This window comes from Jaculus jaculus, chromosome 2 (genome assembly GCF_020740685.1).
Source record: "Jaculus jaculus isolate mJacJac1 chromosome 2, mJacJac1.mat.Y.cur, whole genome shotgun sequence".
Taxonomy (NCBI): Eukaryota; Metazoa; Chordata; class Mammalia; order Rodentia; family Dipodidae; genus Jaculus; species Jaculus jaculus.
In genome coordinates, this window is record NC_059103.1 from 190,226,127 (window position 1) to 190,253,868 (window position 27,742).

The window sequence follows — 27,742 nt, forward strand, 5'->3', positions numbered from 1 at the left end:
CTCTCTCTCTCTCTCTCCCTCCCTCTCTCTGTCTCTCTCTCTCTCAAATAAATAAATAATAAAAGAAACAAGCAAATAAAATGACGGAACAGATATTAGCTAGGTCTGGTGGTACAGGCTGTAATCTCAGCTACTCTTAAGAAACAGGTTGATCATGTCTTCAGGGCCCGCCTTGCCTAAAGACTGAGTTAAACTCCAGCCTGAATAACTGAACAAGACCCTGCCTGAAAATTAAGCAGGCATGGATGTGGAGCACAGTGATAAACTATTTGTTCAGCAATAAATAAATTAATAATAAGCCAAACATGGTTCCTCTTGCCTATAATCTCAGCATTGGGGAAGCTGAGGCGGGGTGGAGGGGGTGTTCCATTAATGTGAGGCCTGTCTGGCCTACATTGTGAAACTCTGTATTAAAAAAAAATAGGGCTGGAGAGACGGCTTAGCGGTTAAACACTTGCCTATGAAGCCTAAGGACCCCGGTTCGAGGCTCGGTTCCCCAGGTCCCACGTTAGCCAGATGCACAAGGGGGCGCACGCGTCTGGAGTTCGTTTGCAGAGGCTGGAAGCCCTGGCGCACCCATTCTCTCTCTCTCCCTCTACCTGTCTTTCTCTCTGTGTCTGTCGCTCTCAAATAAATAAATAAAAAATAAAAATATTTAAAAAAGGAAAAAAAATAGTACATAAACATTCAATGACAGATATTAGCTAAGCATGGCAGTGCGAAACTATAATTCCAGCACTCAAGAGGCTGAGGCAGGTAGATGGATGCAAGTCTAAAGTTAGCCTGGTGTATACAGTGAGGACCTGTCTCAGCAACATTATGATAATATATATTATCCTATCAAATAATAATCGTTTTAAGTTTTATTTATTTGTTTGTTTATTTGAGAGAGACAGACAGACAGAGAGAATGGGCACACCAGGGTCTCCAGTCCCTGCAAACAAACTCCTGATGCTTGTGCCACCTTTTGCATCTGACTTAAGCGGGTCCTGGGGCATCGAACCTGGGTCCTTTGGCTTTGCAGGCAAACATCTTAACTTCTAAGCCATCCCTCCAGCCCAAAATAGCAATCTTATTTAACACACGCAAATAATCACCCCGCATGCTACAGCTGTCTGATGCACACTGAAGTCATGCCGTTTGCAGTGTGCAGTACTGAAATGGCAAATTGAACCTCTTAAGGTAGAGATGACAAATGCACATAGCACCTTCCCCCCACCCCCATGTATACAGTAACTGAATTCCTGACCATTCAGGATTATGTTAAAATTACACAAATTTCTTAAGGAAGAGATTTGAGATTTTGGACAGCCCAATTATTTTTGCAGTGTTTTTCTAAGAAAACACGGTATCTACTACACATACACACTGCTCGTTAAAATCCAGTAGCGCCTCCAATAAAAGGACAGGTTGCAAACTCCAGCCCTAAACTTCCCAACAAAACTGTAGAAGATAGTCCTTTCTCTGCAGGCAAGTCATTTAGTGCCATTGCAAAAGGAACCAGTAGGTGACAGTACAAACCAATAAACATATACATTCAAGCCATCCATCAGGGAATCAAGGTTAAAACTAAGGTGATTTCTTGGGAGGCAATGGGCTTGGGACTGCACAAGAAGTCCTGTTTCATTTGCAATGTTTTGCTCCCATTGTTACAAAAAGATGAATTAAATGCAATTTATTAAAAGTGGGTGTAAATGACAAAGGCATGGACATATCAGTTTTCACTCTTTAGATACAAAATTTCTTTTAGCTGGGCGTGGTAGCACATGCCTTTCGTCCCAGCACTTGGGAGGCAGAGATAGGAGGATCGCTATGAGTTTGAAGCCACCCTGAGACTACATAGAGAATTCCAGGTCAGCCTGAGCTAGAGTGAGACCTTACCTCGAAAAACAACAAAAACTTCTTTTAGAAAGTCAGTCCTCTTAACGTATCTAGCAACCAAAATATTTGTGTAGGATTTTCTAAACCATAAGTTTTCTTCCAGTCACAGAGACAATAAAAACTGGCAGCTAAAGAACCATCTTCCATTGATGGTTAAGAACAATTTCAATCTTTATTTGTTTATTTGAGAGAGAGAGAGAGAGGGAAAGGGAGGGCACTCCAGGACCACTAGCTGCTGCAAACAAACTCCAGATGCATGTACCACCTGGTGCATCTTACTTAAGTGGGTCATTCGGAATTGAACCTGGGTCCTTAGGCTTCACAGGTAAGCACCTTAACTGCTAAGCCATCTCTCCAGCTCCAATTTCAATATTTTGAAAGGAAATGTATATTCAGAGAAAAGAACAACACATTGTTTGGGAAGTTCAGAAAGATGGCAGAAAGGAAGCACCTGAGTTATTAAAATCAAGAAGATCTCAAATTCTTCATTAAGAGGTAATATGAGGGCTGGAGAGATGGCTTAGTGGTTAAGGTGCATGCCTGCAAAGCCTAAGGACCCAGGTTCGATTCTCCAGGTCCCATGTAAGCCAGATGCACATGGTGGCATACGCATCAGGAGTTCATTTGCAGTGGCTAGAGGCCTTGGCATGCCCATTCTCTCTCTCTCTCTCTCTAATAAATAAATAAACAAAGATGAATCTTTAAAAAAAAAGAGGCAATATTAATGACAGCTAACCTGTTTATTTACTTAGTTAGGTTTTATGAGATGGCATCTCATATTAGCTGTCAAGTTCAAACTCTTGCTGGCCTCAAACTGACCATGAAGCTGGCTTTGAACTATTGACCTTCCTGCCTCCACCTCTTACTTGCTGTAATTACAAGTGTATACCCACCGTGCCCTGCTACTAGCTAACTTATTATATGAGCTCAAGTTCACGTCCTCACATGGCTCTCATCTTTAGCACGAGATCAGTACACCATCACTGCTTACAGCCGACCATTAACCATAATGAAAAGCAACGTGACACACAGACATTGAAATCAAGCACTTAGAAACATTATAGCATGTTAACAGAGTATTTTTTGTCTAATGACTTCCACAAAATTTGGACTTAGGTTTTGTATGTCTATTTCATTTGTATTACATTTCATTGAAATATCACATATCACTGGTCTGAAAACAACACACACACACACACACACACACACACACACACACACACACACACACGCCCCTGACCCCTCCCCACCATAACCTGGAGAAATACTGGACGCCAAAGCACCAAAACAGCCACAGGCCACAAAAGGAAAGTGAGCCCAGCTGGAAAAGAAAGCTCACATTTTATAGTTTTCATCTGTAATAACAGCACTTATTAAATTTTATTTAATTCTTTCAATAGCTGAGTGTGGTGGTGCACACCTTTAATCCCAGTACCCCGGGGAGGCAGAGGTAGGAGGATCACTGTGAGTTTGAGGCCAACCTGAGACTGTGTAGCAAGTTCCAGGTCAGCTTGAGTTAGAATGAGACCTTACCTTGAAAAATGAAATTAAAATAAATAAACAAATCTCTCAATAACTAATGGGACTAGTGGCATAATCATTACATTGTAGGGCAGAAAATTAAGAGAAGACTGTAAACTTGTTCAAGTGGAGCCAAGAACCAAGCTAAGGCCTGTTTTTTTTTTTTTTTTCTTCTTCATAACTTCTTCATGCCCACACACAGCCACACAGCAGGGCTCTTGACACTGCAAATGAACACCCATCCAGCTTTATGTGGGTGGCTAGGAAACTGAATGCAGGTTGGCAAGCTTTGCAAGCAAGAGCCTTTAACCACTGGGCAATCTCCCCAGCGCTTGTTTGTTTTTGAGAAAAGATCTGACTGTGTATTCCTAGCTGGCCATGAGCTCGCTATTTAGATCAGGTTGGCCTTGAATTTGTGATGATTCTCCTCCCTCTGCCTCCTGAGTTGTGCTGAGATTATAAGTGGGTACCAGCATGCCTGGCATTTTTTTTAATTATTATTTTACATCAAGCCACAGTCTGTCAGGATTTTCAGCTATTCAAAAATCTATGAAGTAAGCTGGGCATGATGGTACATACCTTTAATCCCAGCACTTGGGAGGCAGAAGTAGGGAGGATTTCCATGAGTTCAAGGCCAACCCTGAGACTACATAGTGAATTTCAGGTCAGCCTGGGCTAGAGTGAGACCCTACCTCAGAAAAAAAAAAAAAAACAACTATGTGCTGGATAATTGTCATATTTTAATTGTTTTGTTTTATTTTCCAAGATAGGGTTTTGCTCTAGTCAAGGCTGACCTAGAATTCACTATACAGTCACAGGCTGGTCTTGAACTCACAGAGATCCTCCTACCTCAGCCTCCCAAGTGCTGGGATTAAAGGCGTGTCTCATCATGCCTGGATAATTGTCATATTTTTAAAAAACATCTTTTAAAAATTATTTATTTGCAAGCAGAGAGAGAGAGAGAGAGAGAGAGAGAGAGAGAGAGAGAGGGAGAATGAATGTACAAGGGCCTCTAGCCACTGCAAATGAAAGATACATGTACCACTTTGTGCACCTGGCTTTAAGTGGGGCCTGGGGAATCTAACCTAGGTTGTTAAGACTTTCCAGGCAAGCACCTTAATTGCTAAGCCATCTCTCCAGCCCGCAAATTGTCATAGTAGTGTCTTTTATCTTCTATCACAATCTGTAGGGTGTGGTGGTTTGAATCAGATGTCCCTCATAAAGCCATGTGGTTTTGAGTGTCTGGTCCTTCACTGGTAGCAACCTGGGAGGTGTCACCTTGATGGAGGAGGTGTGTTCTGGGGTATTATAATCAGCTTCCCCTTGCCAGAGCCCAGCTCACTCCAAGTGGCTGTTTTCCACCTGCTCAGGCACAGGTGATGTCTGGCTTCGGCTCATGCCCTACTTTACCCTGCCATCTTGAAGCTTTCCTTGGAGACTGTAAGCCCCAGCAAACTCTTTCCTTCCATCAGCTGCTCTTGGCCAGGAGTTTTGTCCCAGCAGTGCCCAGGTGACTACAACATATCTTTTCCCAGGGCCAGTTGCTCCAGGGATCAAGACAATCATTGCCTACATGTTTTCAGGAATTAGTTCATCCAACTTTGCAGAAGCTAGGGAATATAGTACCTCCTGTACCAGGGGAGTACGGTGTGTCCCATGTATCACATGAAAACTTAAAACAATAATGGCAAAGCAGCTCCCATTTCCCGTAAGTATCTCTATAAATGCACACACATAGGTGATCAAGTATGGAAGAAATGCTTTTAAAGAAAAATATCTGGGAGTGCAACTTGGGAAATTAGGCTTGGCTAGAACAGCTCCTTCCTGGGGAAGAGAGAAACTGTGAGTGAGAATGGATGCTCTAACTTGTGGTTGGAGTGTCAGGCAGCTGAGGCGAAGGTTTTGCTGCTCCTCCTGGAATCCAGAGGCTGTCTGCACCACAGCAGGGAAGCTTCATGGTGGCAGAAGAAAGCATGGCACAAACAGAGGCTGGGCATCACCTCTGCCACAGCAGGTGGGAAACAGCAAGAGAGGGAGCTGAATTCTACCCAGAAGCTGACTACTGCCACTAAGCTGGCCCCCAACAACACACCTCCTCTAGCAAGGCTCCGTCTTCCAGATTGCCAGCTGCTGGACCCCAAATACTGAGAACACATGAGTTATGAGTGACATCTGATTCCAACCACCACAAGGCAGAAATGTCAGGGGCAGAGTGCTGAGATGTGAGGAAGACTTGACCAGCCACTGATTGTTTGAAGGTAGAAGAGTACCACGGGCCAAGGAATGAGAGGCCCCTAGCATGGGAAAGACCACAGATGGATCCCCCCATCCTCAGGAGGAGCACAACTCTGCTGACGGATGTTAGTGCATCGAGGACCGTTACAGATGCTTGCCTCCCGACTCTACAGTCTCCAAAACTGAAGAAAAGAGCTAGAGCAGCAAACTAATGCAGAACCCAAACAAGAAGATGGAAATCCATGAGAGGCTACAGTTCAAGGTGGAAAGAACAATTACAAGAGAGGCAGTGAATGGTAGGACAGAGCTTGAATATGCCCACCCCATGCCCATAGTGGAGGAGGAAGGCCTCGAGCCCTGAGAAGGGAAGGAGGCAGCAGGAACCATAGCAGGGACTTGGCCTATCTTCACAGTCCAGTGAGGCGCTCTGAGTGCATCTGGCCTGGTGGGGAGAGGCTGCGCACACTGCTCCCCAGACTGGCTCCTCCACCCAAGTTCCTCCCTTTGGGGAAAAGACTTGTCTAAAGTTCAAAATGTCAATGGTAGATAAGGAAGCTATTGGCACATTCATATATGGGAATTATATGTCAATAAAAAGCAAGTTAAATATTATTTTACAAATAAAAATAAAAATGGCACAAACAAACAAACAAAAACAATATCAGGGTATGGGGCCCCAAACCTATAACGCCAGCACTTCGAAGGTATAAGCAACTCAACTCAAAGCTTCCTGGTCTGCGTGAGACCATGTCTCAAAACAAGCAAGCAAGCAAAAGAACAAACAAATAATCAGAAGGACAGAAAGTAAAAACAGAATATTCTCTCACTGGAGTAGCAATGTTAGGTGTTTACTGACTTAAAACACATTCTTATATTAAGGTGCTTTTTTTTTTAATCATAGACTTCCAAAATTTTATTACTTAAATGGATTGCTTTTAGGACTTGTAATGATGGAAACTATATTCTGTTCATGACACAGGCTATCCCTAGAAGATAGGAATTATTATTTCCATTTTATTAATAAGAAATTGAGGACCAAAGAGATTGCATAACTAGATTAAGGTAGTAAATGGTAGGATCAAAACTACATGGTTGAGTGAGAACCGCATGCGGAATCCTGCTGTTCTGCATGATAAATACAAGATACGAGAGGACCTGGAACATGGTTCAGTTAATAGAGTGAGTGCTGACTAGCATGCATCTGGACCTGTGCTCAACGTCCAGCCATGAGTCAGAGGCAGTGGGATCAGAAGGTCAAGGTCTGCCTTGGCTAGATAGTAAGTTTGAGGCCAGTCTGGAATACATAAAACCCCGTCTCAAACAAAGACACGAAAAACCAATAGCTGATACTTTCAGTAAGCATGAGTCTTCTATCTCAGTCATCTTTATACTCGAAGCCCAGCAGGCCTTTTAGAATATTTACTAAAGCCATGTGTGTTTTAGTCTACATCTGCACCATTGACTATAAAAGGCCAGTAAGCTGGGTGTGGTGGCGCACACCTTTAATCCCAGCACTCTGGAGGAAGAGGTAGGAGGATCGCAGTGAATTTGAGGCCACCCTGAGACTCCATAGTGAATTCCAGGTCAGCCTGGGCCAGAGTGAAACCCTATCTCGAAAAACAAAACAAAACAAAAAAAATCAATAAGCTTAGATAACTTCTTTTGGCAAAAGAGTTCCTTAAAACTTACTGTTGGGCTGGAGAGATGGCTTAGTGGTTAAGCGCTTGCCTGTGAAGCCTAAGGACCATGGTTCGAGGCTCCATTCCCCGGACCCACGTTAGCCAGATGCACAAGGGGTCGCAAGCATCTGGAGTTCATTTGCAGTGGTGGCTGCAGGCCCTGGCACGTCCATTCTCTCTCTATCTGCTTCTTTTTCTCTGTATCTGTTGTTCTCAAATAAATAAATAAAAATAAAACAAAAATGTTTAAAAAAAAAACTTACTGTTGGAGGGAGTTCTTTTCTGGATGTGACGAATCACGGCCTTAACAATCCATGGACCTGGAGTTCAAAAGCTGCAGAACTTTGTGGGTATACACTATCTGTGTACTGACATTCTGTGCACTTTGTGACCATTATTGCACACCATCAAGCCTCCACACCTTATAGCAGGTACATGTAAAACGACATTTAAAACGGATACTGCCTTGAAAGTCACAATAAGTCACAGGTATGCAGTTGAAGTTGACAGACTGAAAATAAAAGGAACGTAGAAAACCAACTTCTATGTGTCTCAACTCTTCTGTTTATACCAAGTCTACTCTTCATATTATTCACACGCACTCTCTGACTCAAGCTTATTGTATTGTATTGTCAGGTTTTGTTTTTATTGTTGGGTGTTATGATACAGGGTCTCTCTGTGTACACCAGGCTGGTTTCAAACACAATGTCCCTTCCTAAGCCCCTAGGTCCTATGACAACAGGTGCGCCACCATGCCTGAAGAGCCAGCTTATTTTAAGTATTTTTATTTTTACTTTATTTTATTTATTTGCAAACAGAGACAGAAGAGAGAGAACGGACGCTCCAGGGCTTCTAACTGCTACAAAGGAACTCCAGATGCGTGTGCCACTTTTGCATTTCGCTTTATGTGGGTACTGAGGAATTGAACTTGGGTTGTCAGGCTTTGCAGGAAAGTGCCTTTAACCACTAAGCAATCTCCTAGCCCTTGAGGTTGGGTCTCGCTGTAACTCGAGCTGACTTGGAACTCACTCCGTAGTGCCAGAGCGGCCTCGAACTCACAGTGATCCCTCTGCCTCTGCCTCCGGAGTGCTGGGATTAAAGGTGTGCACCACCTAGCCCAAGGAGCCAGCTCTTTAGAACACGTTCCCCAAGCCAGAATAACACTTGCGTGTTGCCTGCTGGTGCAAGACAAGTCACGTCACCTCTCCTACTCCGCTACCTGTGCAAAACCCAGGCAATGGATCGCCTATGATCAGCTGGGATAACTAAGCCAGGCAGCAACGTATCTGAAATATCTTGAATGAAAGCGGGTGTTGGCTTACACAGAAGGGACGGTTACGAGCATTTCGGTAGGAAGTGGTAGGAGAGGGAGACGGCTCCCAGGTCTGTCCGAACTCCAGGCCGGCGTCCTTGGCTGAGCACAAGGTTAAGACTGTCGACTTGCAGAGAGGGGTTGAGTGGATGGAAGGCTTTCTGTCTCCACGCTTCCTCGCAACGACACGCATGTCGTTGGATGCCATTTGGGTATATTGCTCTCAGTCGTATCCTCTGGGCCGTATAATAAAAGGAGGGATGGAAAGAGAGGATGGGAGGGAGAAAGGAAGAGAGGGAGGGAGGGAGAGGGAGAGGGAGAGAGGGAGAGAGGGAGAGAGGGAGAGAGGGAGAGAGGGAGAGAGGGAGAGAGGGAGAGAGGGAGAGAGGGAGGGAGGGAGAGAGAGAGAGAGAGAGAGAGAGAGAGAGAGAGAGAGAGAGAGAGAGAGAGAGAGAGAGAGAGAGAGAGAGAGAGAGGGAGAAGGCGGGGAGGTACAGAGGAAGACCTAACCCACACCAGCTCCCAGCGCCGAGCCCCGCCCAGATGTTTATATTTTCCTCTCTTGGCCCCGCCCCCGACCACGCGGGCGCCCCCTGGCCACGCCCCCAACTAGAGTTCCCGGGTCCGGACTCGCCCCGCGCTCCGGCTTCCCCGCAGAGGATTCCCGCCGCAGCCAATCGCGTCCGAGCTCCGGGAAGGCCCGGAACAAAGATGGCGGAGGCGGCGTCGGTGAGGGCAGACTGATTCGCAACGCCAGGCTCTCCGGGCGGGCGGGCGGCGAAGGCAGAGTCGGCGGCGGCGCGGTGCGGACCATGGAGGTGAGCGGCAGTGCGGGCAGCGCCGGCAGCGGTGGCAGCGCCGGCAGCGGTGGCAGCGGCGTGAGCGGTGGCAGCGGCGTGAGCGGTGGCAGCGGCGGGAGCGGTGGCAGCGGCGGGAGCGGTGGCAGCTGCGGCGGGGAGCAGCAGAGGGAGCTGGAGCGCATGGCCGAAGTCCTGGTCACCGGGGAGCAACTACGGTAAGGCGAGGCGCACAGGCGCTAGGCTCGCCCGGCCATCGCCAGCCCCGTGCACCGTGCAGCCGCGCGCGGTGTCGGGTTCTGCAGGCGGGAGCCTGGATGCTGCAGCGCTGGCGGAGCCGCGGGGACCGACGCCGGCGACAGCCTCTCCCGGGGCCACTTGCAGCCCCGCGTCCCGCGCGCTCCCGGGCCTCCCAGCCTGGTCCGCCCCAAAAAGCAAGAGGGATTGGATCCTTGTGTGACCGCAGCGGATCCTTGTCCCCCTCCACCCCCCAGTCCCATCACCGCAGCTCCTTTCTGGTGACAAGTCATGTTTCTCGCGCCAGCCGCGGAATCTTGCTGCCCATTTACCTGTACCTCACTTGGCCCATCAGTCGTCGCTTGGGTCCGCCAGGGGGCGCGGAGGTACTTCGTGAGCTGTGTACACTTGGGGCTTTGGACCTGGTCGTTGGCCCCGCAAGAATTAGGACTGGCCAAGTCTTACCCAGAAACCAGCGTAGACCCCTCCACGTGTGCCCAGCCACCCCATTCCCTCCAGTTGCTTTTTCTTGAGCCTGTGTCTAAGACCCGCGCTTCAGGCATCCCTGGCTTGGCAGCTGCCGGTCCTGTGCCATAAATCACCTTGCCAGGGAAAAAAGTCACCCGGCTTTGCGGTGACCACAACTCGCGTGCGGGCAGAGCCCCGCAGGAACGCCGAGCGCCCCAGTTCCCTCTATCCCTTGGCTTGAGTTGCCCAGCTAATTTTGCTTTCTACAATGGCTCTTTCAGGGCCGGAGGGAGAATCTGCAAAGATCCCTGAAAGTCTGGTAAGCCACTGAGCTTTGCAGCACTGTTGAGTTTGAGGAAGTAAATACTGGAAGTCAGAATTCGTCCAGTACAATGTCTGTCATCAAAGACAGTTTGCACATTTCTCTAGTCTTCGCTGTGTTTTAAGTGTGTGGTCAAAATTAAAGGGGATTAAAAACGTGTTTGCCTTCATCAAGAGTATTTTCTAATTAAAAAGATGACGTAATGCTTTTCTGATTTAATCTGAAAGACTCTTAATAGTTTAATTTCTTTGCTCCCATTACTGTATTGTCCTCTTAAAAGTCCACTGTTGGATAGGAGCCCTTACTCATTATTTCTTTTGCCAATAGTGAATTGTGTGACAGACGACTCTTTGTCTAGCAGTCACTTTCTCCTTCAAGATGCCAATTGTTAAACAACCCTCCTTCAGAGTCCCCAGAACACTTGTATTCTCTTTCCCAACACCTTTCTGCAGGGTTGAAGACCATTCTCAAGTGCTCGTAGAAAGATACATGGTTCTCACCCCCGAGTTAGACCTGAATTTGAAATTCTGTGCTGTCAGTGGCGCCACATGTCAGCGTGAGGTTCGGAGGGAGCCTTTCAGCCAGGGGGAATCTTGGCCTTGCTCCTCCTTACCAATGCAGGACCCTAAAACAGGTACTTAGGAAGGATGAGTGTCGTGTCGTCATGGTTAAGAGGAATCGTGCTTTGATGTGTGCTTGCTAGACAGTGAGCACTATGTCATTAGCCAGTGTGCCTGTGACCTTGGACAAACTCATCCACTTCTCTGAGCCCCCGGGCCCTCATCTGTAGCATGGCAATGAAAGTCAGAGGATTTCACTGGGTGCTTGTGAGAATTTCCTCCTGGCCCTCCTGTGCTAGCAATCTATATGTGATTGCTGGAATTGCTTGGTAGTTTTGGTCTCTCTGCATCGCCAAGTGTGAAGTGTGACTTCCTGCCAAGCGAGAGATCTTACTGGAAGGACTGGGTGACTGTTGAGAGCACAGGATGTAAACCAGGTCACCTGGGCTCCTAGTTTGTCCTCACTGCTTATTACTTCTGGCGCTTTGAGACGATTAACTTCCCCTCTTACTTCCGTTTTCTCTCACAGAAAGATTTGGATGACAGTTCTCTTGGGGAGGATTAAGTGAGATGCTACGTCTGAATTTCTGAGTAAAGTAAAAATGGCCCACATCTGTAACCCCAGCACCTGGGATGTGGAGTCAGGAGAACCACACATTTGAAGGCAGTCTGGGCTAAATAGTGAGTTTCAGGATAGCCTGTGAAAACAGCAAGCTCTCGTCTCCAGAAAGAAGGCTGATTAAACGTTAGCCATTTAAATTTCCTTGGGCAAATTCAAACTTTCCACTTTTTATTTCAACCATGTTAGCAATATGACTAGCACATAGTGATTACACAATAAATACCTGAATGATTATTATATGTCATTTAATATACTTAGGTTAGTACAAAGTAATATAATTTTTAGCAGGAAGTGGGGGCTCGCACATTTACTCCTAATACCTGAGGCATAGAGGCAGAAGGATCAGAAGTTCAAGGTCATTTTCATCTACCTAGTAAGTTGAGGTCAGCATGGGCTAGATGAGACCCAGTCTCAAAAGAACAGCAACAGCAAAATGCAATCTGTCATAATATGTGAAATTTAGTGGCTGGGAGATGGTTCAGTGGTTAAAGCCTGCTACCCAGGGTTCAGTTTCCCTGCACCTATGTAAAGCCAGACCCAAAGTAGACCATGTGTCTGGCGTTTGTTTGTAGTAGAAGGAGACCCTAGTGCATCCCTCCATTCATGTATACACACATGTGAATGAATAAAATTGTTTCAAAAATCAGTAATGGAAGTGGTCATATGCCTGATGCCTTAATGAATGAAGAGGTGAAAGCCTGGCGGTCTCCTTTTTTTTCTGACGGGGTGGGGGTGAGGGTGGGGGAGAGACAGAGAGAAAGAGTCAGATAGAGAAAATGGGAGAGCCAGGAACTCGAGCCACTGCAAACAAACTCCAGATGCATGTGCCACCTTCTGCATCTGACTTTATGTGGGCACTAGGGAATCGAACCTGGATCCTTTGCCGGCAAATGCCTTCACTGCTAAGCTCAGCCATCTCTCCATCGGCTGGCTGTTTTGCCAGTGTTGCATGGATCCTTCCGTGCCCAGCCGCCCTCTCACTGCACGATCACAGCTACTGCATGATGACCATGACTTCTATTTCTGATTACTTCACACCTACCCACAGTGCACCTGTGCGGTCTTTTGTCTTTCCGTGACTTTCTGGGGCATCAGAAAGGAGCTTCTTGGGATGAAGAAAGAGGACACCAAAGCCTGGGGTATGAATGAGATTTACACAGTTGACGTCCGGGCTTCTTTTGTTGCGGTTTTGTTGTTTGGAGACAAGTCCTCACTCTGTAGCCCAGGCTGGCCTCAAATTCACCATTGTCCTTTTCCACCTCCCAAGTGCTGGGCTGATGGGTATTATGAGCCACCATGTCCCTTTCCGTTCTCTCTGCTTTCATGACCGTGTTCCCTTGGGCAAGTCTAGGCCTCTGCAGCCCTTAGGACTGCGCAGGGCAGGATGGGAATCGTAGTTTTCCCATAGGGGATTTATGGTGTGAGAGGCCTGGAAGTTGTCTCAGTGATTGATGAAAGATGCTTGCTTACAAAGCCTGCCAGCCTGGGTTCAAGTTGATAGTCACTCGTGTAAGCTGGGTGGACACAAAAGGTGGCACAAGCATTTGCTGTTTGTTAACAGTGGCAAGAGGTCCTGGTGCACATGCACGTGCGCGCGCGTGCACACACACACACACACACACACAAATAAGTAAATAAAATAAAGTAAATTTAAAGAGATTTGTGGTGTCCGATCAAGTGAGGTGCAGCATGGGAAGGTGCTGGTACAGTCAGTCAAGGAAAGGATTGTGGCCAGGCAGGTGGCGCACGCCTTTAAACCTAGCACTCAGGAGGCAGAGGTAGGAGGATGGCATGAGTTCGAGGCCACCCTGAGGCTGCATAGTGGATTCCAGGTCAGCCTGGACTAGAGCGAGACCCTACTTTGAAAAACAAAGCAATTGTTTACAATTATGGAAGTTGCCAATAAAAAAATTTAAATAAATTAAAAAAAAAGAAAAAACCAAAAAGAAGATTTGTGACCAGGCATATTGGTGCACACCTTTAATCCCAGTACTTGGAAGCAGAGGTGGGGAAGATCACCATGAGTTCAAGGCCAGCCTGAGACTACATATTGCATTCCAAGACCCTACCTTGAATTCTAGGTCATCCAGGGATACAGTGAGACCCTACCTCCAAACACCAAAAAAAAAGAAAGAAAAAAGATTTTGTGGTGGTGTCCATCAAGAGAGGCCCAGCATGGGAAGGTGCTAAACAGCAGCTGGAGTAAGACCCTACCTTGAAAAACCAAAAAAAAAAAAAAAAAAAAAAGACTTTGGGCTGGGTGTGGTGGTACACACCTTTAATCCCAGTACTTGGGAGGCAGAGGTAGGAGGATCACCAAGAGTTCGAGGCCACCCTGAGACTACATAGTGAATTCCAGGTCATCCTGGACCAGAGTGAGACCCTACCTCGAAGAAAAACTAAAAACAAAATAAAACAGATAGTAAAAGGCAACTATTGGAAAAGTTGAGAGAAGAAAATTGTTGCAGGTTCAGAGCCATCCTGGACTACAGAATGAGACCCTGTCTCACCCTCCAGAAACATAACAAACCAACAACACAAATCTTGTATGACTGTATTTATCCGAGACATCCCGACTAGGCACAAATCTACAAAGACAGAAAGCAGATTGACAGTTTCGGGGGGCAATAGAGGAACGGAAGATGACAGGTTAATAAGTGTGGAGTTTCTTAAAAGGCAATGAAATCATTTGAACTTGATTTTAGTGGTAGTTATAAAATCTGTGGACATACTGAAAACCCGTTACATTGTATACAGTAAATGAGCAAATGGATTGGTATTTAAATTATATTTCAGCAAAGCTGTTATAAATTAATGGATTTGGATGTGGCAATATACTGGTGAAAGACAAAATATTTTTATTTATTTATTTTGTGTGTGTGTGTGTGTGTGTGTGTGTGTGTGTAACATGCTATCTGTGCATGCGTCACAGGTGCTTGCCCGTGGCGGGTGCACTCACCTGTGGTGGCAGCCGGAGGGAAATGTCAGGGAAATGTCAGCTGTCCTGCTCCATCGCTCTTCCGCATGCTGTTACTTGAGCAGGAGTCTTTTTGTTTTGTTTTGTTTTTCAAGGCAGGGTGTCACTCTGGTCCAGGCTGACCTGGAATTCATTATGGAGTCTCAGGGTGGCCTTGAACTCACCGTGATCCTCCTACCTCTGCCTCCCCAGTGCTGGGATTAAAGGCGTGCGCCACCACACACGGCTCCTTTTTTTTTTTTTCTTTAAGTAGGGTCTTGCTGTAGCCTGGGCTGATCTGGAATTCACTATATAGTCTCAAGCTGGCCTTGAACTCACAGTGATCCTTCTACCCCAGGCTGCTGAGTGCTGGGATTAAAGGTGTGCACCACCACACCCAGCTGGAATCTTTTCATGATCCTGGAGCTAGTTATATATATTTTTTTCCTCAAAACAAAACAGTTCTATAGTCTCTGCTCCCTTACAGGACTGGGGTTACAAACGTACCTGCGAACATGGGAAGACTAGACCAGCTGGCCAGCACGCCCCCGGGACCCGCCTTTCTCTACCTCTCTGCTGCTGGGATTACAGGCGTGCGCTGCCATTTTTATGTGGCTGCTGGTGGTCTGAACTCAGGTCTTCACGTTTGTCTGCAGGCACTTTATCCACTGGGCCAGCTCCTTAGTCATGCTTTATTTTTTAATTTATTTATTTGAGAGAGAGAAAATGGGTGCTCCAGGGCCTTCAGCCACTGCAAATAAACTCGTGATGCATGCAGCATCTGGTTTCCATGGGTACTGGGGGATTGAACCTGGGTCCTTAGGCTTTGCAGGTAAGTGCCTTAACCACTAAGCCATTTCCTAAGCCCTGTTTTATTTTTTGAGACAAGTCTCTCATGTAGCCCAGGCTGACCTTGAACTCATGACAGTTCTATTTCAGCCTCTCAAGTATTGGACTTACAGATGAAAGTCACCATGCCTGGCTTACATGAATGTCTTGAATGCTCATAGAGACCCTGTGTAATAGATGCTCTTATTACCCACACGTTACAGATGTGAAAACTGAGCATTCAAATTACCTGGCTATGGGTTACTGAGCCAGGAAGCTGGATTGAGAGGACCTCCCTTACGCTGAATGTAAGGCTGCAAATTGAAATGCTGTCCCCAGCTAGTGATTGATTTAGAGGGTTAAAAATATAGTGTTAAGGGATATGATGGAGAGTGGAGTTTCAAAGGGGAAAGCTGGGGGGAGGAAGGGAATTACCATGAGATATTGTTTACAATTATGAAAGTTGTCAATAAAAAATTAAATAAATAAATAAGGTGGGAGCTGAGCATGGTGTTGCATACCTTTAATCCAAGCACTTGGGAGGCAAAGGTAGGAAGATCTCTGTGAGTTCAAAGCCAGCCTGGGACTATACAGTGAGTTCCAGGTCAGCCTGGGCAAGAGTGAGATCCTATCTTAGGAAAATAAAAATAAAAATAAGGTGGAGAGCAAAAAAAAAAAAAAAGTCACATGTATGTGACAACTTTTTTTTTTAAAGTAAGATCCTTAAGAGGACTTATTTTTTTAAAATTTTGTTTATTTATTTGAGAGCGACAGAGGGCCTCCAACCACTGCAAACGAACTCCAGACGCGTGCGCCCCCTTGTGCATCTGGCTAACGTGGGACCTGGGGAACCGAGCCTCGAACCGGGGTCCTTAGGCTTCACAGGCAAGCGCTTAACCGCTAAGCCATCTCTCCAGCCCTGTATGTGACAACTTTGAAAACAAAAAGTAGACAAATGATGTTTCCACTCTGTTGGGGGAAATCTAATTTATTCCGGGAAGTGTTGGTGTTTTGACAAGCAGAAACCTTCTTCTCTGCTAAGTATTAAAGTGGGTCTTCCTTGCCATATGGGTTTGAAAACCTAATCTGGACTCCATGCATTCTGACTCTGTAACTTCAATCTGAATCTGTAATTTTAATGTGAAGACAAATTGCAATCAGTTGAGTATTGCTGCCCCTGCACTTGGGACGAGGTGGAGAGGAGAATAAGAATACTGTAAGGAATGCCTGTGTTGTATGCACTTCAGCCATTCTCTTCTATCTAAAGCAAATTTACTAATTTTAACAGTCTTATCCAGTCACGAAAGGCTGGCTCCCTAACAGCAATTTACTAAGCAACCAATCTTAGCTAAGGTGTAGCAAATTGCAGGTATTTCATTTGTATTTGTGCATTTTCTTGCTCTAACAGTCTGTCTTCCTAAACTCTCATAGTTTTCGGTTGCCCTTTTCAGGAAAAAGGTAATCACTAAAGATTGAGTTTCTCTCCTACTTTCTTTCTAAAAATATTTTATTTATTTATTTGCAAAGAGAAAGAGAGAATGAGTGAGTGGGCCAGGGCTTCACTGCAAAGGAACTCTAGATGCATGTATCGCTTTGTGCATCTGCCCTTATGTGGGTATTGGGGTATTGAACCTGGGTTGTTAGCATTGTAGGCAAGCACCATAACTGCTAAGCCATCTCCAACCCTTCTTTCATTTTTTTAAAAATATTTATTTAAAGCCTGACATCACACCGTTAATCCCAGCACTCAGGAGGCAGAGGTAGGAGAATTGCCGTGAGTTCGAGGCCACCCTGAGAATACAGGGTGAATTCCAGGTCAGCCTAGACTAGAGTGAAACCCTACCTTGAAAAACCAAAAAAAAAAAAAAAAAAAAACAAGTTATTTGCAAGTTGAGAGAGAGAGAGAAATGACATACCATAACCTCCTGCCACTGCAACCAACCTTCAGATGCATGTACCACTTTCTGTATCTGTCTTGATGTGGATGCTGGGAATCAAACCTGGGCTGTCAGGTCTTATAAGAAAGTGCCCTTACCTCCTGAGCCATCTCTCTAGCCCCTCCTTTTTTGAGCTAGGCTCTCCCTATGTAGCCCAGGCTGGCTCAGCCTCCAGAGGACTGGGTCATAGGCTGTTACACCAACACCAGGGATGCCTTCCTAAATGCAGTATGCAGTGGGTAGAGCCAAAGATCAAGCTAAGAAAATCCAAAGAAGAGGGTTAGGGATTAGAACACTCAGGATAGGAACAGGAAAAATCATTTTAGTGAACTTAGAATCTAAGGAACTCCCAGCTTCCTTAGAACCTTATAGAATGCCTTAGATTTGCAGATGAGTACCGACTTTTCTTTTTGTTTTTTATTTTTATTTATTTGAGAGCGACAGAGAGAGAGAGAGAGAAAGAGGCAGAGAGAAAGAGAGAGAATGGGCGCACCAGGGCTTCCAGCCACTGCAAACGAACTCGACATGTGCGCCCCCTTGTGCATCTGGCTAACGTGGGTCCTGGGGAATCGAGCCTCGAACCAGGGTCCTTAGGCTTCACAGGCAAGCGCTTAACCGCTAAGCCATCTCTCCAGCCCTGAGTACCAACTTTTGACACTGCAACATGATGTTGTCACTTAGGTTCATGCTTGTGAACTTCTCCCTCCCTCACTTCTCCCCTCCCTTCCTCTTCTCTTCCTTCCACGCTCTTTCTCTTTCTGTATTTTTGTGAGCCAGTGAGTTCCAGTAGAGTGACTTACAGGAGCATGAGCATTTCCTCAGTGGCTACACTGCAGAAAACATGTCTCCCTCGCCCATCAGCCATGAACTGCATATAAGGAGGAGATTTTAGGAGCTTTAAACAGGAGTGATGGGAGGGGCAGATAACAGAAGGAGAGGTGTTAGGAAAAGGATAGTATAGGGCTGGAGGGATGGCTTAGTGGTTAAGGTGTTTGCATGCAAAGCCAAAGGACCTAGGTTTGATCTTCCAGGGCCTACATTAGCCAGATACACAAAAGGGCGCATACATCTGGAGTTTGTTTACAGTGGCTGGAAGCCCCAGTGTGCCCATTCTCTCTCTCTCTCTCTCTCTCTTTTTTTCTGTCAAATAAGTAAATAAATAAAAATAAAATATATTTTTTAAAAAGGATAGTATATATGTATATACCCCAAAGAGTGGGCTTCTCAAGAGAGTTCCTTAAGTGTCCTTAAAATTACCATGTATGGGGCTGGAGAGATGGCTTAGCGGTTAAGCACTTGCCTGTGAAGCCTAAGGACCCCGGTTCGAGGCTTGACTCCCCAGGACCCACGTTAGCCAGATGCACAAAGGGGCGCACGCGTCTGGAGTTCGTTTGCAGTGGCTGGAAGCCCTGGCGCGCCCATTCTCTCTCTCTTCCTCCATCTGTCTTTCTCTCTGTGTCTGTCGCTCTCAAATAAATAATAAACAAAAAATATTTTAAAAAAATTACCATGTATGTGATTGCACTGGGTTCAAAAGGTTTCTGAGCAACTTAAATGAGATCATTGGGTGGTTCCTGGTATGCAAAGGATAGAGCTACAGCTGATAAGGTAAACCTTAAGTCACTGGGTTGCACAGAAACTTATGATGTTTTCGCTGTAAACAAAAAGTTTATAGTCTTGTTTGTGTGTTTCCCAGAAAATTGTAGGGTTATGCTTGGGAAAGGACTAAGGTCTTTTTCCACTATACTCTCAGGTCTCCAGCCTAGTTCATTGTTATTTTAACATTCTTTTTTGTTGTTGTTTGTTTATTTTTATTTATTTATTTGAGAGTGACAGACACAGAGAGAAAGGCAGATATAGAGAGAGCATGGGTGCGCCAGGGCCTCTAGCCACTGCAAATGAGCTCCGTGCGCCCCTTGTGCTTTAGCTAACATGGGTCCTGGGGAATCGAGCTTCAAACCGGGGTCCTTAGGCTTCACAGGCAAGCGCTTAACCGCTGAGCCACCTCTCCAGCCCTGTTTTAACATTCTATCTATTACAGGATTATTGTCTCATGTAGGCAGTCTTTACAGCAAGTTTTAGTTCTTGCGCTGGAATGCTTGACCAAGCCAATGAGAGACTTCAACTACACTCCACAGGGAAAGGCTCTATTCCCTTCCCCTCAGCTTCCCCTGTCCTTCTATCCCGCCTCACCCGCACAGGAGCTATAAGTAAAATACTAAATTGCCTTTGGATCAGAGTCTTTCAGAACATACCAGACAGACCCCTTTCCTATGTCTTTTCTGCCTCACTAGTTTGGATTTGAGAGCAGGCAGCCCGGCCCTGGAATAGTAGAGACCCTGAGTAAAGTTGCCTTTCTCACATGCGGGAGGGCACGCACAGTACTTTGTGACGTGCAAAACACCGTGCAAATGGAAGGCACCAGCAAGGGCTCCTCAGCTTTTGTGGAATCATACTCCTATGTAGTTGGTATTTTGTTTTTCGAGGTAGGGTCTCACTCTAGCTCAGGCTGACCTGGAATTCATTATGTAGTCTCAGGGTGGCCTTGAACTCATAGCGATCTTCCTACCTCTGCCCCCCCCCCCCCCGAGTGCTGGGATGAAAGGCGTGTGCCACCGCGCCCGTTTTTAATACACTGAGTGGCTGGGGGAGAGCTCAGTGGTAGAATGCTTGTCAGCATGCACAGAGCCCTGAGTTCAAGCCTTGCTACCAGAAAAAGACAAAGAAAACAAAAAAGATTTGAGATCTTTAGCTAGTCCTGGAACCCGAGGTCAGGGACAGTTTTTGTGTATTTCTCCGTCCTTCAGGACAGAGTAGAAGTGGAATCAAGGAGGATGGCTCAGTGGGACCCGAAACATGCGGGCCTGCAGCTGTTCCCATGGTGATACCAGCAGGAGCAATTTGAGGTATTAACCCAGGGCTCGCTGAGATGTGGTATCCACGTATTGCTTTTTTTTTTTTTTTTTTTTTTTTTTTTGCTGTTTTGTACCTTTGAAAAATACTGTAGGGACCGGGCATAGTGGCACATGCTTTGATTCCAGCACTCAGGAAGGCTGGGGTAGGAGGATTGCTGTGAGTTCAAGGCCAGTCTGGGGCCACAGAGTGAGTTCCAGGAGGCCAGCCTTGGGCTAGAGTAAGACCCTGCCTCAAAAACAAAAAAAGAAAAAAAGGGAAACAGTGTAGGGATGGAGAGATGGGGCCTAACTACCCTCTGTAGTGTAGGCCATGATAACCTTTTGGATACTAGCCTTTGCCATGGTGAAGCAAAAGGAGACAATTGTAGCCGGGCATGGTGGTGCACGCCTTTAATCCCAGCACTCGGGAGGCAGAGGTAGGAGGATCACCGTGAGTTCAAGGCCACCCTGAGACTACATAGTGAATTCCAAGATAAATAATAAATAACTAAGTAAACAAGTAAACAAAAGACAAACGCCAGGGTCTGTAGCTTGGGGAGGCCCTTGCTGGCTGTAGGGGAGAAGGGGAATAATGGCTGAGCGCATCTCAGGTCTGTCTCCCCATAACCCTCAGGCTAGACTGATGTTCCAAGTTTGCTGTGATCCAGTCTCCCCACAAGCCTTGTGCCTACAGATTTCTGATTCCTCCGGTATTTAACTAGAAACTCTATTAAGCAAAATCAAATTTATGAAGGGGTGTGTTCTTCAGAAAAGTGGGAGTTACTAAGATACTGGATGGAGAATGACAGATATCACATATTATATGAATCTCATGTCTCATGTCCTATTTGTATAGTAACTTTATTTTAACATGTATGTACATAATAAATATTCGTGAAGTTCATATGTTGAATATTCAATGTAGACTAGCGTGGTGGTACACCCCCGTAATCCCTATACTATGGAAGTCGAGGCAGGAAGATCAGGAGGTTGACACCGGTCTGGGCTACATGAGATCGTATCTGTAGCCTGGGCTCCAGTTTAGTTGGTAAAGTGCTTGCCTCGAATGCAAGAAACCCTGGCTTGAGCCTTAACACTGCGTAAAACCTGGTGCAATCGTGCACACTTACTTACAGTCCCGGCTGCACAGTGAGCTTGAGACGAGCCTGTGATCCCTGAGACCCTGTCACAAAAAGCCAGAAATAATAATAAATAAAAACTATAATAAATAGAAAACCTGAGAAGTGTTGAAGTGAAGTTATTTAAAAACTAAGCATGCTAACCAGCATATTTTTTTTTAAATTATTTATTTATTTATTTGAGAGCGACAGACACAGAGAGAAAGACAGATAGAGGGAGAGAGAGAATGGGCGCGCCAGGGCTTCCAGCCTCTGCAAACGAACTCCAGACGCGTGCGCCCCCTTGTGCATCTGGCTAACGTGGGACCTGGGGAACCGAGCCTCGAACCGGGGTCCTTAGGCTTCACAGGCAAGCGCTTAACCGCTAAGCCATCTCTCCAGCCCGCTAACCAGCATATTTTTAAAAAATTGTATTTTATTAGTGGGTGTGCGTGTGAGTGTGCGTGTGCGTGTGTGGGGTGTGTGTGGTGTGTAGGCACTCTCGAGTCTCTTGCTGCGGCCATCTGTTTTTACGTGGGTGAGTGGAGCATCAAACACTGGGCTGGCAGGATTTGCAAGCAAGAGCCTCAAACAGCCCCTGCTGGGTTTTTTGTTGTTGTTGTTGTTGTTATTTGTTTATTTATTTATTTATTTGAGAGAGGGAGAAAACGGGTGTCACCAGCCACTGCAAACCTACTCCAGATGCGTGCACCCCCTTGTGCATCTGGCTTTCGTGGGTCCTAGAGAATCAAACCGGGATCTTTTGGCTTTGTAGGCAAACGCCTTAACTGCTAAGCCATCTTTCCAGCCGTTGTTTTTTTTTGTTGTTGTTGTTTTTTCGAGGTAGGGTCTCACTCTAGCTCAGGCTCTCCTGGAATTCACTATGTAGTTTCAGGGTGGCCTCAAATTCATGGTGGGCCTCCTACCTCTGCCTCCTGAGTGTTGGGATTAAAGGCGTGCACTACCACGCCTGGCTCAAATCTCCATTTTAAATGGCACAAGTCAAGGCATGAACATTTTGCCCAGCATCATGTGGGTTATAAATACGAGACTTTGGATTCCTGGTTTTGAATCCAGACTGCTCAAAGTTTCTGCTATCCGAGTATACAATTGTGGATGTCAGTTATGAACTAAAGTCCACTGAAATGGCAAAGATTCTGCATGACAACTGACTGACTAGAATCTTGTGACTGGAATCTTGTAGATATGAAGCCAAAATTATCTCAGGCTATCTTTAGCCCCCTTCATAGTCATTTATCACCAACCTCTCTATCTGACCTAACATCCTTTTTTTTTAAGGTGTTTTTTTTTTTCCCCCCCGAGGTAGGGTCTCACTGTAGCACAGGCTGACCTGGAAATCACTATGTACTCTCAGAGTGGCCTTGAACTCATGACAATCCTCCTACCTCTGCGTCCCAAGTGCTGGGATTAATGGCGTGCGCCACCACACCCGGCTCTAATATCCTTTTAAGTATCAGGTAAAACCTATGTGATTGTAGAGCACACCTACCAGCTTCCACCAACCCGAAAGCCGGGAATGTCATGAGATGGCACCTGAGACTTGTGTCGCAGATTGCCCCACTTTACTGTAACCTACCTGCCTGTTGTTTCTACCGATGGAAGTGGAAAATGCATGGATTTATGACTTTCTTTGTTCAGCGCCTATAAAAACTCTTATAGCCTCTTCCCCATCAAAATTCCAAAGGCATTCTTCATGGAAATAGACAAAAACAATCCAAAAATTCATTTAGAATCACAAAAAACCTCGAATATCTAAAATAATACTGAGCAACAAAAATAAGGCTGGTGGGTATCACCATACCTGATTTTAATCTATACTACAGAGCCATAGTAACAAAAACAGTGTGGTACTGGCACAAAAGCAGACATGTAGATCAATGGAACAGAATTGAGGACACAGATGTAAGTCCAGGTCGCTATAGCCACCTGATATTCAATAAAAATGCCAAAAATACTCATTGGAGAAAAGACAGCCTCTTTAGCAAATGGTGTTGGGAAAACTGGATATGTATCTGTAGAAGGATGAAAATAGATCCTTCTCTCTCTCCATGCACAAGAATTAAGTCCAAATGGATTAAAGACCTTAACATCAGACTGGAAACTCTGAAACTGCTAGATGAAAAAGTAGGGGAAACCCTTCAACATATTGGTCTTGGCAAAGACTTTCTGAATACAACCCCAATTGCTCAGGCAATAAAACCACAGATTAACCACTGGGACCTAATGAAATTACAAAGATTTTGCACTGCAAAAGACACTGTGAATAAAGCAAAGAGGCAACCTACAGAATGGGAAAAAAATCTTCGCCAGCTATATATCTGACAGAGGATTAATATCTAGGACATACAAAGAACTTAAAAAGTTAACTAGTAAGGAATCAAACAAGCCAATAAAAAAAAATGGGCTATGGTGCTAAATAGAGAGTTCTCAAAGGAAGAAATACGAATGGCATATAAGCATATAAAAAATTGTTCTTTGTCACTAGTTATCAGGGAAATGTAGATTAAAACTACATTAAGATTCCATCTCACTCCTGTCATATTGGCCACCATCATGAAAACAAAGGATCAAAAATGTTGGCGGGGATGTGGAAAAAGAGAAACCCTTCTACACTGTTGATGGGAATGCAATCTGGTCCAGCCATTGTGGAAATCAGTGTGGAGGTTCCTAAAACAGGTAAAGATTGATCTACCATATGACCCAGCTATAGCACTCCTAGGCTTATATCCAATGGACTCATCTCATTTCCTTAGAAGTACGTGCTCAACCATGTTTATTGCTGCTCAATTTATAATAGCTGGGAAATGGAACCAGCCTAGATGTCCCTCAACTGATGAGTGGATAATGAAGATGTGGCACATTTATACAATGGAGTTCTACTCAGCGGTAAAGAAAAATGAAGTTATGAAATTTGCAGAAAAATGGATGGATCTGGAAAGGATTATAGTAAGAGAGGTAACCCAGGCCCAGAAAGCCAAGCGCCACATGTTCTCCCTCATATGTGGATCCTAGCTACAGATGATTGGGCTTCTGCATGAGAATGAAAATACTTAGTAGCAGAGACCAGTAAGTTAAAAAGGAGACATAAAGGGAAGAGAAAGGAAGGGAGGAGGATACTTAATAGGTTGATATTGTATATATGTAAGTAGAATGGTTGAGATGGGGAGGTAATATGATGGAGAATGGAATTTCAAAGGGGAAAGTGGGGTGGGGGAGAGAGGGTACTCCATGGGATATTTTTTATAATCATGGAAAATGTTAATAAAAATTGAGAAAAAATAAAAACCTCTTACAGCCTCTACCACAGTGTTAATCCTGCCATCCAGGGTAGCCTGAGCTTATATTTTAGGCCATGATCACTCATATTAGGCTTAAAATAAACGATCTCTTCCTTCCTTTAGCAACGGAGCTGAGATTTTCACGGACACCTGTGGTGGTGGGGGAGGGGCACATAATATTCAATTAAGTAACAGATAATTCAGATGGTCAGTGCACTGAGTGGTGGCTTAAACAATAATGGGGATTTCTTGGGTGCCCATGAGGCTGGGTCAGAATTCTAGGTCTGTTGCTCTTAGATACTACTGATTCTCCTCCTCTCTGCGATAGCTTTGCTTCTTGGCGGCCCTCCCTGCCGTCCGTCGTCGATGGTCGCTGGCTCTGATCCAGGCAGCAGGGGAGGCTGACTGCTGTCAAGGGCTTACAAAAGACGTGAGCATTGATCTTTTGGACATCCTGACTCACACCCACAGATACTCGAGCAAAGCAGTGTGTCTGTCCAGCCACCCTGAAGTATTGTGGCAAGGAGGATGGCTTGACCTTGGCTGCCCTTGACCAATCCGGATCCCTCTTGGGGATACAGATGGGCTCTTACCCCACCCAGACAGAGCAGCCCGAGGGGGAGGGATAAGTATGCTCTGTACAAAAGATCATTTGAGTTCAATGATGGCAATTTAATTTTTTTAAAAAGTATTTTGTATTTTATTTTTATTTGTTTATTTGAAAGAGACAGGCAGAGAGAGAGAGATGAGAGAGAAGGGGCCTGCCAGGGCCTCTAGCCCCTGAAGACGAACTCCAGACACATGCGCCACCTTGTGCATCTGACTTATGTGGGTCCTGGGGACTTGAACCTGAGTCCTTTGGCTTTGCAGGCAAGCACCTTAACTGCTACACCATCTCTCCAGCCCCAGTTTTAAAATTAAAAAAAATTATTTACTTATTAATGAGAGAGTCAGATAGAAAGAATGAGCACGCTAGGGCTTCCAGCCACTGCAAACAACTTCCGGATGCATGTACCACCTTGTGCATGTGACTTACATGGGCACTGGGGAATCAAACCTGGGTCCTTAGGCTTTGCAGGGACATGCCTTAACCGCTGAGCCATTTCTCTGGCCCCAACTTAGATCTTTTAAAAACTGTTTAATTGCAGAATGTAATTAAGGCAAAACTTAAGGAGAAATACTTCTTGTTTGTTTTTTCTTCAGGGAGACATACTTTCAAGTAGAGCAGGGAAAAGAGTTCACACAGAACAGAAAGTATCCCCAAGAAAGGTGTAGGTTGGACAGGTTATCATAATTTAGCAATGTGTTCCCTGCAGCCCTCATGATCCTAGTGGCCGGCCAGCCCAACGCGCACTGTGTTGTCCTCTCTGCTGTCCCCAGCTAGCGGTCTCCTGGCTCTTGATTGAATTTGTTGAGTCACGATTGTGAAGAATGGTTAATGAGGGCCTGGAGACATGGTCTAGTGGTTAAGGCCTTTGCCTGAAAAGCCAAACGGTTTGTTTTTTTTTTGGGCTTATCACTGATTGAACAGAGTTCATTATGAAATTCCTGTGTTCTGGGAATTGACCAGCAGCCTTGTTTGGGCCTGTGATCTTGACAAGCTGTCTACAGAGTGGTGGCTCCCTTCCTGCTAATTCCTACCGCCACCAGTTCCTGGTAGAGAATTTGGATATGCTCAGAAAGAGAAGTAAAATGAGCTAGATGTGGTGGTATATGACTATAATCCCTGCATTGAAGAGGCTGAGGCAGGAGGATTACCACAAGTTTGAAGGCAGACTGGGCTACATATTAAGAACTCCTCCACACCCCCCCAAAAATCCAAATACCTTTTTCCAAATAGGAGTAGAATAAAACCCTAACCATATGACTAAAGCTGCAAATGGCTTAAGTTCAAGTTGCAAGGAATGGTTTTTGTATTCCTGAAATTTTTAATTAATTAATTTTTTAAAATTTAGTTTAATTATATATATATATATATATATATATATATATATATATTATAACAGGTTATATTCTTTTACCCCCTAATCCCTGCTCTGGTTCCCTGGGGCTCTCTTCAGTGGGGTTATGGTATTCACTGTGGGTCATGAAGGCCTCAGTCAGACCCTGTTGGAGTAGTGTGTGTGGGGGGGAACAACTGTGCTTCAGGATATCCCTACCCACTGTGGCTCTTACAATCTTTCTACCCTCTCCCTTCCACAAGTTCCCTGAGCCATGGCAGGCCTGTTGGAAGTCTGATTTAGTGTTGAGTTCTCTGTAGCCTCTGGATTTCTGCTTTGATGGGTTTTGATTCATCACTGTGTTTGTCACCGTTGCCCTGGAGCTGGTTGTCAGGCTAGCAGTAAGAGCAGTGTTCATGTCAATGCTTCCTCTGCAATTTCTCCTGAGCCCTGGTAGATGTGGTAGAGGTGGCACATCTCATCGTGGGCAGTTGGCTATCTTCTTGTCTTGTTGATGGATCTTGGTTCTTCTCCATTTTCTGTACCTTCTATAAATAAAACCTATTCTCTGAGCACTGACTTTCTCCTCCTGTAGAGTGCTGGTACTCAACCCCAGCCCTTATTTTTTGGTTTTTTTCAGGTAGTGTTTGTCTCTAGCCAGGCTGACCTGGAATTCACTATGTAGTCTCTCAGGCTAGTCTCAACTCACAGTGATCCTCCTACCTCTGCCTACCAAGTGCTGGGATTAAAGGTGTGCACTGCCATGGCCAGCTTGAAACTTTGGGTCATAGCATGTCTTAGAATAGCTTTTTGTCTTTTTTTTTTTTTTTTTTCTGAGGTAGGGTCTTCTTGTAGCCCAGGCTGAGCTGGAATTCACTATATAGTCTTAGGGTGACCTCGGGACTCATGGCGATCCTCCCACCTCTGCCTCCCGAGTGCTGGGTTTAACAGTGTGTGCCACCACACCCAGCTTTGTTTTGCCTTGTTTTTTGAGGTAGAGTCTTGCTTTAGCCCAGGCGGACCCAGAATTCACTATGTAGTCTCAGGCTGGCCTCGAACTCACAGCGATCAGAGTGCTGGGTGTGCACCACCATGCCTGGCTAGAATAGCTGTTTTTTTTTTCAGTCCTGAATTTT

The 27,742-nt window shown here is 45.4% G+C and overlaps 1 protein-coding gene across 1 annotated transcript in view; it reads left to right on the forward strand.

The window, feature by feature from the left end:
• Nucleotides 1-9,440: 9,440 nt before the first annotated feature.
• Deptor (DEP domain containing MTOR interacting protein) overlaps nucleotides 9,441-27,742 on the forward strand; it is a 211,347-nt gene continuing 193,045 nt past the window's right edge. Inside the window, exon 1 of the mRNA XM_004661367.2 lies at nucleotides 9,441-9,643. Coding sequence (XP_004661424.2) covers nucleotides 9,441-9,643 — 203 coding nt within the window. The remainder of the gene's footprint in view (nucleotides 9,644-27,742) is intronic.